Genomic DNA, 15,567 nt, shown 5'->3' on the forward strand with positions numbered 1-15,567 from the left:
GAGGCGAGCCTTCCTCCTCCTCCTCCTCCGCCGCTTCGCAGGGCGGCGGCTGCGAGCGCCCGCCCCGCCCCACCCCGCCGCCCCGCTGCGCTATCGGCCGCCCGTGTCCTCCTCTGCCGTCCGCCCGCGGCCGAGCCCTGGGCCCCTCGGAGACCCGCGGCGACATGGCGAGCAGCCACCGCCTCCTGCTGGAGAACGCGCGGCAGGTGGTGCTGGTGTGCGCCCGCGGCGAGCGCTTCCTGGCTGGGGGCGCGGGGCGCAGCCTGGCGGTGCTGGAGGGCGCCAGCCTGGTGGTCGGCACGTAAGTGGCCGGGCGCGCGGGGTGGGGGACCCGGCAGCCGAGGCCAGGGCTTGCCGCTTTCTCTAGCTTGTGCACTGTAGAGGGAAACAGCGCGGTAAAAGCTTCCCAGCACAGAGAGAGACACTGGCAGGGCAGCCTTTCGGGCGCCCGGTGCTGACACGCTCAACTGCTCTGGGTTGTCATTCCGTGGGGGGGAAAAAGCGCTCAAAATGGAACGTCCCTTTAGGGGGCATCAAGTCCCGCCTCGCCTGTAAAATACCATTGTCCGACCATCAGAAGGGGCTGGGGTTCTCTCCAGTGCTTCATGAAGTGCGGCCAGGGGTCCACTTTTGTCAGGATGACCTGTGATTATTTTCTTAAGGACAAATTTCTGACTCACCTCCACCCCCACTTTAGAATCAGCATCTCTGGAGGTGGAGTTCTGAGTCCTTAATTTTAGAAAAGTACCCCTCACATCCCCGTGGTCTGTACCCTGAAGCTTTAGAACCACGGAAAGCATGTAGATGGGGATGGCCTTGAGTGACAGGAAATCAAGATTTGGCCACCAGAGAAAAAGAGGTGTTCTCATAACCATCTGCACTGCCTCCCTGCCAGACGTGAATAAAAGAACAGCCAAACTGTGAGAGGGAGACCTGGGGTAGGAAAAGGGCTTAGATGAGGTCATTGCACAGGATGGGTCAGAGTCGCACAGACTGACCTCCGCTTCTCTGGAGCAGCTGAGGGTTGTGTGAGAGCCCAGCTTTTAGGGGACTTAGGGTGGGTTTGTTTTTAATTAATAAAGGGATGAAAATATTCCTAGAGTTACTATAAAAAATTGTTTAAAAACTTGCTTAGAAAGTTGAGAAACATCTACCTAGGTTGAGACCAAAATATCTATAAAACTTGCAGAAATGCTGCCAACGTGAAGTCTTGGATTCCAAGATACACTCTTTCGGTGTTCACATCAAAACCACGTCAAACAGAGAAAGAGAAAGGAGGGAGTTGACTTGTGGTCTGGCAGGTGGTTTTTTGATTTGAGTCTATTATGCGTGGTTCTCAGAATTTGTTGGATTTATTACATTAAAATAAATTTGCAAGAACATTCAGAACTTTGCCACTCAAATATGACTAGTTTGGTACAGGATTGGATTGTTTTTTATTTTCACTTGCTATCATCACTGTTTTAAACACATGCAAAATAAAGTACAGAATTGACATAATTATCTGGTGATTATCTGATGATGGACACCACTGCACCCAGGGTGACAGGGTGAGACTCTGTCTCAAAAAAAAGAAGAGAAAGAAGAAAAGAAAAGAAAATACAGATGAACAAAAAGGAGGAAAAATCATTAAAATCATTCAAACCCCATCATTCAGTGAACTAATGCCAACATTTCGGTGTTTCTCCTCTCAGATATTTTCCTATGCAAATAGAATCATATAAAATGCATATATTATTTTTAATAATAAATAGTGAAAATCTCACCATAGCACTAATATATATCTTTGTAATTTTTAATGGCTACCTTAAAAAAAAACACTTTTGGGGGAATGGTTTTACTTAGTTTCCTTCAATAACTGCCCTGGGACATAAACTTTGTTCAAACGTAAGTAGGAATCCACCAACGAATGAGAGACCATGTTCTTGGAAAGTGGATAAGCATAGGATTAGTGGGGTCAGGAAAAGGACCCAGTGCCCTCAAAATTCTCCTCCCACGCAAATTGAGGATGTTAGAGATTTCTTAGGTTTGACCTTGTTACAACACAAATAACCCCACCGAAAGCAGTGTCAGTCATTAACTCTTTGTATGGAATAGTTTGTCAGACCTTGTGCCCTGTGGCTCCTGGTTAATATAGCTTCGTGCCAAGTGAGACACAGTTCGGAGAGAAGAGGAGAAAAATAATCCTGAGTAAGAGTATGCTCTTTGTCCTTTCCTATTCAAGGTCAATTTCTAATCCTGCTGGTTCCTTTTGCCACCAGAGTCACTGCACATTGGGTGGATTATGTAATTGGTCGAGATAAAAACTGTTAGTAATGAAGAAATTGTATTAACCAGGATACTAAATTTCGAAGCTTAATTTCTTATTCTATCCTTAAATTTGTCCTCCCCATAACCGCTACAGTCATTATTTCTTTTCCTTTTGTAATATCTATCCTTTTCATCCAGGTTTTGCCCCTCCACTCTTACTTTCCCTCAGGTTACCCCAGCCACTTCCGTCCCATGGCTGAATCCCTTATCGCCTGTTTTTTCACTGCATATTCCAGCTCTCTGGTTTATAGCCCTGGATCTCAATTTTGGAAACACTAATTTGCAGCGAGTGACAAAGACTCAAGTTAACAGTGGCTGAAACAAGATGGAAGGCTATTTCTCTCCTATGTAAAAATCCTGATGTAGGAATGCAGGGCTGGTTGATGGTGGTCTCCATGGGGTCCTCAGGATCCAGGCTCCTCCTGCCGTGCTCTATGGTGTGCGGCCCACTTTCTCCCAGTCACCCCATGATCCAAGATCCTGCTCCATCTCTAATATGGCGTCTATGTGGAGCCAGTCAAATAGGAAGGGAAAGCAACATTATTGGCTAGAACTTAGTCACACGGCCACACCTTGCTGAGGGAGGTTGGGAAATGGAGTCTTTATTCTGGGTGGTTATGTGTCCAGCTAAAACATAGGGTTCCAGTACTGTGAGAAAGGGGAACATTGATGTTGGGGAATAACCAGCAATCTCTGCTACACATGATTTGACTTATTGTCTTGAATATGTCTAGAGTCACTTTTCCAAAGACTCAGGTTCAAGAAGGAAACACAATACCTATTGACTCATTGACATCAAGGCATCCGAAAACATATGTTAAATCACTAGTCAGATTTCTCACAAGATTTCCCCAAACTTTAATAATTATTTCTTGATTTTTCTTCAGTGATGGGTTTATAAAAGCTATTGGTCCTGCCGATGCTATCCAAAGACAATTTTCTGAAGAAACTTTCGAAGAAAGAATTGACTGCTCCGGGAAATGTATCCTACCAGGTACTTACTACCTCTTTTTCAGTAAAGTTCTAAAAGTAGTTTGAACAGTTGCTCTAGGAACATATAGAGAAAGAGCGGCAGCTTGTTTTAAATAGGGTCTCACAAGAATACTAAAAATTAATAATAGCTCTATGTATTGAATTTCTATTGTTGAATGCCTAGCTGCTTTACAAACAAGATTTCATGTTGAATCCTTCCTTCTAACTGCCCAGTGTGGGAGGTGTCATTATCTACATGTTACAGGCTAGAAAATGAGCTTAGGGGTGAAATATACTAACCCAAGGTTGCTAACGAGGTAAAGGGCAAGCTGGGAATCAGACCCATTCATTCATTCACTCCACTTCTTCCCAGTCCCAGGCTGAAGAGAAACCAGCTGTGTTGTGTTAGGTTTGAAAACAAAGAAACTTTATAATTCATTGCTTAGGGGAGGCAAACAGGGTAGCTGCTGTCCCTAATACCAGAAATACTCTAATATTGTATAGGGTGTGAAACAAAGGACCCAGCTCTAGTTCAGAAAATGAAAAAAAAAAAAAAGTACCCTAGAGATTTCACTGCAGTTCACTTATATCTTAAATGATTGACAACAGAATCCATGTATTAACCATCATCTCCTATATTATCTATGTTGTATGACTTCTTGTAATCACCCAAAACAAGTTTCAAAAATTTTAAATTCTACACAAACATAGGAACTTTATATTTTATTTTATATAAAACTTTTTGTAAAGTATGTATTTTAATATATTTTTATATAGAATTTATATAAAATTTTTATTTTTCAAATGTTTACTGTACACATTGACAGACCTTCTACCTTCTGGATCTTGGGAGTCAGGAGACAAAGTCAGGATGAAATGTTATGAGTAGAATAGAATATAGTAGAAAGTAATCTAATCAGGGACCTTTGATTTTAGTCTAATCAGAACCATTAAAGAGCCATTTAATCCATAAGATATTTTAAATATTCTGGAAAGACACATTTTACTGAATTGTACCTGGAAAAACAAAAGTTGCAAGTGCTTTCTTTATAGTCTGTTTAATTAAAATATATTTCTTTCTTGAAGACAGATTCATCTTTCTGATTTCCTATTTTCCCTTCTCAGAGTTGGAGGGGTTGTATTATTCTGTTCTCACACCCAGATTGTTCCTTGGTGATACAGTCCTTGGTTTTGTTCAACTGCTGGGTTTGACTAATTTAAAAGCTTTGGGTGAGCGTGGACTTATTGAGCAAAAGGAGCTACATCTTTAAGGGATATTTTCATCATGTTGCATCACCTCCTTCGTTAGAGCCTTCCAGACCAGCAAGGCAGTCTTGTTTCCTCTTGGTCAGGTAACCACAGAGACAAATCTTTCTTCTTTCACTCTTCTCCAAGTTGGATGGCCACCATGATGCTTTCCCAAGAGCAGCATGGTAGAGTCTGCCTGCTAGCTAAGTGCTTTCTATTTGTCAACTTTAAGATGACTTGATTTATTGATTACAGGTTTGGTGGATGCACACACACATCCAGTATGGGCTGGTGAAAGAGTTCACGAGTTTGCAATGAAGGTAACTGTGATGAATAATGGCAAATCAAAAGAAAGCACAAATAGAAAGTCTGTTTCTAAAGAGTCAGTAGGCTATCAGGCTTTGCAGCATAAGTCGACTTGTCTTTTTAATGGATATGTTTACTTGCCTGGATATGGCAAACAAATGACAACAAAACTTCTTGATAATGCCCCAGGTCTTTATATTACGCACAGGGCTAGTACTCATTTTTAGTGTAATAGTTTTTGAAAAACTTTAGCTGCAGAATCTTCCTTTTAAAATAGAGCTGAGTGCCTTGCCCATTCATTCATTTCTCTTATTTCCTTCACCCCATTCCAAATCACTACCTCTAGTCGCCTTTGAAAGGGCTCCAAGAAACAGTTTGAAAATCGCCATTCTTTTCGGTCAAGCTAGAGAAAATACATGACTAAGCACAACAATAAAATGTCTTATATTGTTCTCTTTTTCAGAAAAATAAGACATTAAGAATCATAAAATATAGTCTGTATTAGTTATACGTTAGCCATAGTCAACTCCTAAGTCCCTGGTGGGAGGCTATTTTCACACTGTTTAAAAAAAAAAAAAAAAAAATGTGCATCCTAGCAGCTAAATCAGCTTATTTCAGAAAAATAAAAAATTTTTCTTCACATATCATGTATGTTCCTCAATAAACTTGAGTTGTTTTTTAAAGAATATTTTATTAAATCGCAGAATTTTAGAGCCAAAAGCAACCTTAGGGATTTGAAGTCCAGGCTCTCATTATATAAATGGAGGAAGTTGGGTCCAGAGAAAGGAAAGGCTTTCACTAAGGTCACCACATGGAGGGTGGCAGGACCCAGATGAGAACTCTTGCTCGGCAACCCCCCAGCCCTGCAGACCTTGTGTGCGCCACACTCCTTGCTTCCCAGAGTAACTGGAGCCCAGCGGGACGCCAGGAAGAGCCTCTTTATTTGCTTGAGTGACAAAGGTCAGGCTCCAAACTCTGGTGGCCAAATACTGAGACTTGGAAACTGCCCTGGGCCTCTTTAGTGGAGATTTGAACAATTGCAATGGGGTCCCCCAAATTGCCTAAGCTTTGTTTTCTCAAACCTGCTAAGGCTGTAGGGAGGGCTGAGCCTTAGCTAGAACCCATTGGCGGCCGATTGAGTTGTTAAAATATTGAAATACGCCTTGCCAGTTTTTAATCGCAGCTACCCTTAGACCCCAAATGCCCACCCACCACATCTCCCACCTCTGCGACTCCAGTCCCTTCCTGGGACCACCTCCAGAGCTCCCCACAATGCAGCGGCCGGCAGAGTAGGGGTTTCCAGGACTGTGCGTCCCGGCACCCTCTCCAGTCTGATCGGATGGTGCCCGTGCCCTATCGCTTCTTAATCATTTTTTAGTATCACCCCTGGAGGTAGGTTCCGTAGACTTGCGTGCAGCCTCCTGGCATTTCCCCGGCCTAAGGGCGAGCTGTGTGTTCAGTTGGCAGGAGCCACGTACATGGATATTCACCAGGCCGGAGGAGGGATCAACTTCACGGTGGAGCGCACACGCCAAGCCTCGGAGGAGGAGCTGTTCCGCTCCTTCCGGCAGCGGCTGCAGTGCATGGCGCGGGCCGGCACCACGCTGGTGGAGTGCAAGAGCGGATACGGCCTCGACCTGGACACCGAGCTCAAGATGCTGCGCGTGATTGAGCGCGCCCGGCGGGAGCTGGACATCGGCATCTCGGCCACTTACTGCGGGGCTCACTCAGTGCCCAAGTAACCTCCGCCTGTGCGAGCGCGTTTAGCGCAGAGCATTGAGATTGCAGTGGGGCAGCACTTTAGCTCTTGCAGGGAGACCAGTAGAAGCTTTTGGAAAGACATTCTGATTCTAATGGCCAATCATCTCACACACGTGGTTTTAGAAAGACCCATCGGTTTGCTAGTCCTCTAGTGATGAAAGAAGAGATGTTTCAAGCTCCTTTGGTTAGCAAAAAGAAATGGCCCCTCGTAGGTCCTTTAAAATTACAGATATTCATTGGAATAATTTCCCATCATAATCAATTAGCATAAAAGCACCTTAGAAATTACTAGTAACACTCCTTAGGAGACAGATCAAATCTTGGAGTCTAGGTGACTGAAAAGGATTTTTATTTTTGTTTTGTTCATCTGTTTGCTTACCTAACAGCAAGCATTTTTATTTTACTGTTGTAAATATTTTGTAGGTTTCTCTTTATCTAAAACGTTTCCCCTACATGGCTTTACTATAGCGAACTCTGCCTGCTTCTGTGCCTCCATCTTATCCATCCAAAGTTCCTTTTGGTCCTAGAATTTCTAGATAGGAAGGTTCCTGGTTCTGGAACTAACTGAAAGATCTAAAAGAAATTCAGGACTTGAACACGCACAGGGTATCTCCAAAGTCTTAGTGTAGTCTTAACCTTTGGAAACTTACATATGTAAATGGTACAGACTAACAAACATAATTTATAAATTTAATCATTTAAATTTATTTTATATGTAGTTTTTAAATTTTGGGATGTAAATTTGGACAGCTAAAGAACGTCTCCAAAGTAACGCGGCCAGCAACTGGTAGAGCTCCATGTCTGTCTGACTCCAAAAGCCAAGCCCTTTCTAACATATAATTATAATCACCCTGGAATTTGAGAGAGAATTTCAGGGCCTACTACTATCCTCTTCCACCATGGCCCCAGATGGTGTGACAGGAAGCCTAAGGCAGATGCTCCAGGAAACATGGAGAAAGAAAAAGGCAGGGTGTGTAAGGGAACCACAGTTGGGTTGTCAGAGAAGAATGCAAGGTGCCCTCTCAGTGTTCCTGACTAGAAGATTAAGGTTTTCAGCCAGGTGGCCTTGCTGGCATCGGCAATGTAGATGTTCTAGAATGGTTGAAATATCTGAGTCTCTGTGTGTAGTAGGGTCATTGCACATGGAAGTCTTGTTGATACCTCAGCTGTGTAGGCATGGCCCAATTGTTAACAGACCTGAGTTTTAGCTTTGATTCTTTCTCTGCCTTTCTGAGGTTTGAGGTCATTCACCTATGCCGTTTCTCAGGTTCTCCAAAGTACAAATAACACCTTTTCCATTATATATATTTGCCCATGGTAATCTCATTTTCTTCTCTCAGGGGAAAATCTGCTACTGAAGCTACTGATGACATCATCAATAACCACCTCCCAAGGCTGAAGGAACTGGGCAGAAAAGGGGAAATACATGTTGACAATATAGATGTGTTCTGTGAGAAGGGGGTCTTTGACCTTGATTGCACCAGAAGGATTCTTCAATGTGGAAAAGACACAGGGTTACAGATTAACTTCCACGGGGATGAACTTCACCCAATGAAGGCTGCTGAGGTATGGTTGACCTGTTGTTTTCCCTTTGTCAACACTCACTCTTGTGCATTCATGCTATGGAAAACTCAGTTTGTTCAAAGCCTTCTAAAAAGATAAAGAGTGGGGAAATTCATTGAGCAATGTGCAGATGGGTCTGGTTGAGCCTTGAAAACCTGACCTCTGTTAAAAACTTACTTTTTTGCTGATTGTTTGCTATTATTATTATCTACTGGTGATATTAGTAGAAAAAGAAGTACCTTTGTGATCTCATTTACTAAGTTTACAACATATTTTGGTTGGCATACAAAGCCACGATGGCATAGTTTGTTGGTTTTACATGTAGCTTCTAGGATCTTTCTTTGATTCAGATCAATTTTGGTGGAGCACACCAAGAAAAGCCACAGGATGATTTCCAAATCTGTATGTCTTGCCCAGATTCATTCATTTGCTCATCCTTTCAATAAATATTCCAGTGTCTACTGTGTGCCAGGCCCTGTTCCAGGCACTGAGAATTCAGCAGTAGGGTAGACAAAGTCTCTGCAGTTGGGAGTCTAGATATCTCTGCTCTAAAGCCCTGGACATAAATAAACAATTGCCCTTGGGGCATAAATACAAATACAGATACCCCATATGTGTCTCAACCACAATATGTCCAACTTGATCTCAAAGTCACTTCCAAATCTTGTCCTGTATTTCCTGTCCAGTGAATGACACCATTGTCTATTGCTCAAGTCCAAAACTTGGATGTCATTTTGATGACATCCTCCCCCTCACCTCCACACTCCAACCAACCACTACGTCCTCCCAATTCTCCTAAATTTCTCTAGGTCCACTTCTCTCACTTCTCATCCATAAGATTCATCAAATGTTCTGTGTCAGAAAAAGTCTGCAACATTTGTGTTTAAGAATAGTTTTTGAAGTAGCACACCATCTAATTTTCAAATGAATGCCTATTACAAACTCTTTACCCATTGGGGGATTGTGCTTATAAGAGTTAGTTTACAAGAAATCTTTTTTTTTTTTTATTTCATCTTATTGTTATGGGGGATACAGAATTGCAGGTTACATACGTTGCCCATGTACCACCTTTCCCCCCAAGTCAGAGCTCCAGGCGTGTCTGTTCCCCAGGTAGTGCGCGTTGCACCCATCATGTAGGTATATATCCCTCCCTTCCCCACCCCCGCTTCCCGAGTCAGCTTCAAGCGTGGACAAGAACTCTTAATAATAAAATGCTATTTCTCTTTGTAGGAAAAACAATTGAATGGTACTTTATTGATGTATTGTTGCCGTTGGTTAAGTCTTTCCTTTTCTGCCCATTCTGCATAGCTCGGGGCTGAACTGGGAGCCCAGGCAATCAGTCACCTGGAAGAAGTGAGTGATGAAGGCATCGTTGCCATGGCAACGGCCAGGTGCTCTGCTGTCCTTCTGCCCACCACAGCCTACATGCTGAGGTAAGGTCATTTCCCACCCCAGACCCACGAGCTGCAAGTACAAGCTGTGAAGACACAGACTTCCAAGGTGCCTAAACAATATTTCATGGCCATCACAAATCCTTTAAAAATGCACATAAAGAAAACTTGGCTCAGGAAGATGTCATGAACCCTGGAATGGTGTTCATAAATGAATTACCCTGAGGAAGGAGCTTAGACTCAAATTGCCTTTGAGTGGTGGGATTATTGAGGAAGGTGTTTTCTTCTTTTTTTTTTCTTTTTCCTAGATTTTGGAATTTCCAATGAAAAAACTCAGTATGCATTCTTTTTTATAATTAGAAATAATGAAATAGGATCTATACTTTTAAAAATATGCATAAGATCTCAGAGATAGTTAGCAGTGTTCAGAATCTGAATGAGCTGTTTTCTAAGAGGATGTTAATGGGTATGAGAATTGTCTGGCAGAATCCTCATAAATCCTGGGGGTAGGAGGAAAGAGGAGACATATAAGTGCATCTCCCCAGAGATTTTGCCAAATGTGCTCTATACACTGAATACACGTTGTCCATCTTTTATAACTGTCATTGCTCTATTTCTACCAAATATAAGGTTTGAGATCTTCTGGCTCTTTCCATTGTACTACTTACAGGACAGTTGCCAACAGTGTGGTCTGGGAGGTGAGCTTTCAAGAGGAAGTTTATCTTCTCCTTAGGACTAGGTGCTTTCAGTGTGACCAGAACTCATGATCTTCTTGGGGAGGGGGTGCGATTCTCTGCAGTTACAGCTTTAGGACAGTGGTTCTCAACCCCAGGGTGATTTTATCCCTCAAGGGGACACTTGACAATGTCTGGAAACATTTCTGGTTGTCACAATGAGGGGATGCTACTGGCATTTAGCAGGTAGAGACCAGGATTGCCACTAGACAGCCCTCAATGGACAGAATAGCTCCCCACAACAAAGCATGAATTGTGCTGAGGTTGGGTAAAGTCAGGCTTCAAGTAACTTCTAGAAGAGAAAAGGGAATATTTCAGTGCTTTTCTCAAACTTATGATTTCATAGATACACATGTATAATATTATGTATTTTATCATCATTACTGCTCTCTTAATTTAAAATAGTAGACACAATGTAGACTATAATCAGGAAATGTCAATAACTGTTTTTGGTATAACTAGCTACTTTTCTTTCAAGTCTCAGTAGTCATCCATCTAACTTATTAATCAGTATTTAATTTGGTTAATTTTTCACCACTCAAGAAATAAGTTTTTACAAAAAACTAAAAAAGACTTTCTTTAACTCGCCTTAAATCACTTAACATGGAGCAAAAATCTGAGAGTTTGTGGTGCCAAGGGGAAGTTCAGCATTAAAAATCTGAACTTGGTTCCTATGCCAGTGGAGGCTGTCATCTGCCAATGCCACAGGTAGGTTCAGCATCCTGTTTGGACAACAAGGGCAATCAAAGAGAAGGCCACATGTTCTCTCTGGCTTCTCTGTTCCTGTATTTTTCTGATCTCTCCAATGGAAGGACCTGCAGGGCCTCCTGCTAGACCTTGAACCCTCTCTTGACTCTTTGTATTTCCAGAATAACCACTGTCTTGTGCCAGTTAAGGGCTTCCTTTAATCATGTATTTTATGTATATTCACATATAATGTTTAAATTTATTCGGGAAATAGTCACCTTAGTTTTTGTGGAGTACCCTTAATACTTTTATAGTCTCTTTCTTTTTTTTTTTTTTTTTTTTTTACCCATAAATAGTTTTAGAAGGGGAGGAGGGGCCATCATAATGCCTTGCTGGAAAATTTGAAGCTATACTCTTTCCTCACTCTCTAACTCTGCTTCACCCACGACTTCTCATACATTGTCTTAGGTGGGAAACATTATTTTAAGTGGTCCTATAAATTTTCACAGACTAGGAATGCCCCAGGGCAAGAATCATCTCTGCTGGGCTCTTTTCCCTATTGCAATAGTTATTACTGAATTAAAATCTGTCCTCATGGCATTAATGAGTTTTTAGGCTTTGTTCATTTCTGACATAACTTTTGAGGTACGTTAAGGAATAAAGAATATTTCGCCAGGAAGGTCAGGGAGATGCCTAATCCAGGAGGAAGCACAATATTTTACACATTAAATGCTTGGGCCTTCAAGATTTTAGCAAAAATATGTTTGAAACCAAAAAAAAAAAAAAAAAAAGAAGGAGAGAGATGTGAATAGAAAATTGCAAAATGGAAATAAAAATAGCATTTTATAAACTCATTGTTTAATTTGATAGTGACAAAAAGCTTATTTAAATTAAAAAAATTAAAAACATTTAAATTTTTAAAATTTAAATGCCATTTGTAAGTTATAATTTTCTCCTTTAGCAAGAATGTCTTGATATATATAAAGATGGCCTAGATAAACAATCACAAATTAAACAAATTAGTCCTATGCAAATAATTTCAAAAGCAGAATGATAAAAATCAAGTCCTGGGATTCTGTCTAACTCCACCACTAATCACTTCACCTGGAGTTTCTGTGTCTTCTTCCAGATCATGAAGGAGTTGGATGTCTCAAGCGCTCTTCCCTTCTGAACATCTATTCTGCAAAAGTTCCAACTCTAGAGACTGACATATTTTCTTTCTCCCCTTAGACTGAAGCAGCCTCGAGCCAGGAAGATGTTAGATGAAGGGGTAATAGTTGCTCTGGGCAGTGATTTCAATCCTAATGCATATTGCTTTTCAATGGTAATTATTTTTTCATGTGCCTTTCTGAGCAGAGTATCTACCAAACATATAAATAATTTAAAAATATTTCACTAGCTGCTTAAAATGTATAAAATATCTAAAATTATTTTTCTGTGACACAAGGGAAAAAAGGGGCAGACAGTAGTGTAACTGGATTTTTCTGCACCACATAAATGCCCCCAGGCATAGAGAGAGGAGGGGCGCTGCTATTTGCATTATTTTCTGATTCGGCTTTGAGCAGTGCAGTTTTACAACAACCCAATTGTTTCTCCAGAAAATAGCATAAACTGTACATACGAGGTTTGAGTAAGTAAGGTTAGAGGTAAGCTTTATCGTAGACACTAAGTGGTCTTGAAAAGTTGTAAATAAATATTAAATACACAATCTCTATAATAAGGAAATCTTTTTCAAAGCCTAAAAATCTTTATGTAAATTTGGATTTTCCCATAGCAATTGAACCAGTTCCTCCTGCACACTTAATTGCCATTATTTGTTATGCTGTGTTGAGAAATGTCCTAAGTAGCAACAGCGGTTTGTCACTTTCCTCCAACACCTTTCTCCTCCCTCCTTAGCCAATGGTCATGCATCTGGCCTGTGTAAACATGAGGATGTCCATGCCTGAGGCCTTGGCTGCGGCCACCATCAATGCAGCTTATGCACTGGGAAAATCTCACACGCATGGATCTTTGGAAGTCAGCAAACAGGGCGATCTCATTGTCATCAATGCGTCCAGGTGAGTGTGCTCCCGACTTAGCTCTTTTATTTTATGCCCAGTGTGACATGTATAGGAGGTTTAAATCCCTTTTCCACTAATTATTGTAAATAAATATTAAATACACAATCTCTGTAATAAAGGAATCTTGTTCGATGCATAAGAACCTTTATATGGAAATTTGGATTTCCCCATAGCAGTTGAGCCAGTTCCTCCTACACACTTAATTGCCAGTATTTGTTGTGCTGTGTTGAGAAATATCATAAGTAGCAATCGCCATTTGTTACTTACTTGTTAATTATTAGCGTCAGGCTCTGTCTGGACTCAGACAGTACCCAATCTCCTGTCTTGATCCCTTTCCAACCAGAGAGTCTACCTACAGGTCCTAAACTACTGGGTGGACCGTGTTTTCCGGTCTCTTCGTCCGTCTGACGTCTTGCATAGATTTCCAGCTTCCTGGTCTGTTTACCTGGACTTTGGGCTTGTGCCCTCTGGCATGTGGTTTTGTTTGTCGGTTTGGCTTCTGACCTAAAGCTTGCTCCCACCTCGGGCTTGTCACCCTGATTCTGATTCATCCTGCCTCTGTCTTCTTATACCTATTGGATCCCAAAAGCTTAAACTTAGTTTTCCTGTTACTGGTTTCTTATTACTCACTCACCCACAGTCTGTTGCCACTGGGGCCTCCACTGTGACAATTTGGGTCATCTTGTTCTAAACCCAAAACTTGTGAGTCCTGTGGCTTCTTGAACTTCGTGATCCCATCGCAGCCTTTGAACCTCACGTCCAACAGATGACAGAGGCCCCGTAATTCTACTCTCCAGGGTCGGAAACCACTCCCTCTATTGAATATCATGCTGCTGTTCCCATTCGTTGTGTATCACTTAATGAAGCAACTATTTTAAGATCAAGTACTTAAATAATACTATTAAACAATGTTTGATTTATCATAGACCACTAAGCTGTTTTTTAGAAAGTCTAAATACCAAAGACTGGGTATAAAGAAATATTTAGAGAATGCATTTTAAAATTCGTATTTATTGCTAAAGTGATAATTTTGACTTGTATGCACTGAAGTAATGTTTGATTTCTTTCTAGATGGGAGCATTTGATATACCAGTTTGGAGGCCATCAGGAATTAATTGAATATGTTATAGCTAAAGGAAAAGTCATCTATAAAAAATGATAGCACTGAAAAGAAAGAAGACTCTTTGACTATATAAGTCAATACAGTTATATTAAAAAGTTAACACACCTTAGTAGTTTATCAGAATTATGTCACTTAAACCTAAATATATTTCAATGTCTTGTTAATCTACTCGGAAAACCCAAGCAATTGATTTATTTTAATTTAACATGCGCACCTGGATGTTTAAACAGGTAAACTGTTGTGACGATAATGATAAAACATTAAATTATTTCACAAATATTCTGCAGATTAATATGCTGGGATATCACAAAAATGGCTTTGTGGGGAAAAGCAGACTTGGCTTGAAATTTTCATTTTGTGTCCACATTTCAAATTGCACTTTTTAAACTTTATTTAGAGAACATTGAGGTATAGAAGGAAATCCAAGTGATATGCCCCAATGAAGCTAAAATATAGCTTTTTCTAATAAGCAAAAAATATTTCTTTCCCTCACATAGATTATCTTTCTAGATGCTCTTCAAATGAATTAGTGTTTCCTGGTAAAGGGTGTCCCCTTTCATTGCTAATGTCCCTCAACCCCAGCAATAAAGCACTTACAACCAACCGGGTTCGAGACCTGGCATTTTAGGGGCCTTCCCGTAATGGATCTATTTTGACCACATCTGTTAATGTAATTTTTGGGGAAATTGTTTTTATGTGTTTGATTCTTGACATTACAAATGGATAAACATTACCAGCTCCCAATAAATATTTGCTGTCACCCTCATTGCTGTTTCCTTTCAGCCTGAAAGTAGATCAGCAGTGTTGTCTATTAGAGTTGTTTAGGAAATGAACAAATTACAAAATTATTTGTAAAGACTGGATAATTATTTACATATAAATTGTTGTTTCTAAAACCATGTGAGTTTATTTGAAATCTTTTTAAATGTTTATAATCACAAGTATATTACCAAACTTTGTCCTATTTATGAAGGAATGATTTGAGAAGTAAACATTAACTATCCAACTTATCACCAATTTCAGGTTAATAGAGCCTGAATTAATGAGGCTTTACTGTATTCAATATAAATCAACTCAAAATCCCCCGCACTGGAAGGTTAAGGGTAACATTGCACGTTGTTGTCACTGCATTGGGATCTCTGGAGCTTCATGTGAGTGTTGTTGAATAAGTCTTGAAGGAGTTTGGGGGTCACGTGGTCACTGTGGGTGATGCCTCCCCTGTGACCAGTCCCCTAGTCAATGGTGGGAGTTTGGGACACAGGACTCCCATCCTGCAAAGCGCAGCTCAGTCACCTCTTCTAGGAGGCCTCCCAGATGATCCAATAGCACCGAAGTTGCCCTGCCTTCCTCAAGGATACACACTGGGTACCGTAATTGCCATAATGTCCCCAAGTAGATGGAAAGTCCTTGAT

General features: G+C 41.0%; 1 protein-coding gene across 1 annotated transcript; it reads left to right on the top strand.

The window, feature by feature from the left end:
- Positions 1–50: 50 nt before the first annotated feature.
- On the top strand, positions 51–15,051 carry AMDHD1 (amidohydrolase domain containing 1). The gene is made up of 9 exons (XM_069491357.1): positions 51–301; positions 3,198–3,304; positions 4,786–4,850; positions 6,297–6,574; positions 7,938–8,163; positions 9,469–9,593; positions 12,203–12,296; positions 12,869–13,029; positions 14,104–15,051. The coding sequence occupies exons 1-9, from the start codon at positions 165–167 to the stop codon at positions 14,189–14,191; spliced, it is 1,281 nt and encodes a 426-aa protein (XP_069347458.1). The 5' UTR covers positions 51–164; the 3' UTR covers positions 14,192–15,051.
- The last annotated feature ends 516 nt before the right edge of the window (positions 15,052–15,567 follow it).

The sequence above is a fragment of the Eulemur rufifrons genome, chromosome 16, assembly GCF_041146395.1.
Source record: "Eulemur rufifrons isolate Redbay chromosome 16, OSU_ERuf_1, whole genome shotgun sequence".
In the NCBI taxonomy this organism is placed as follows: domain Eukaryota; kingdom Metazoa; phylum Chordata; class Mammalia; order Primates; family Lemuridae; genus Eulemur; species Eulemur rufifrons.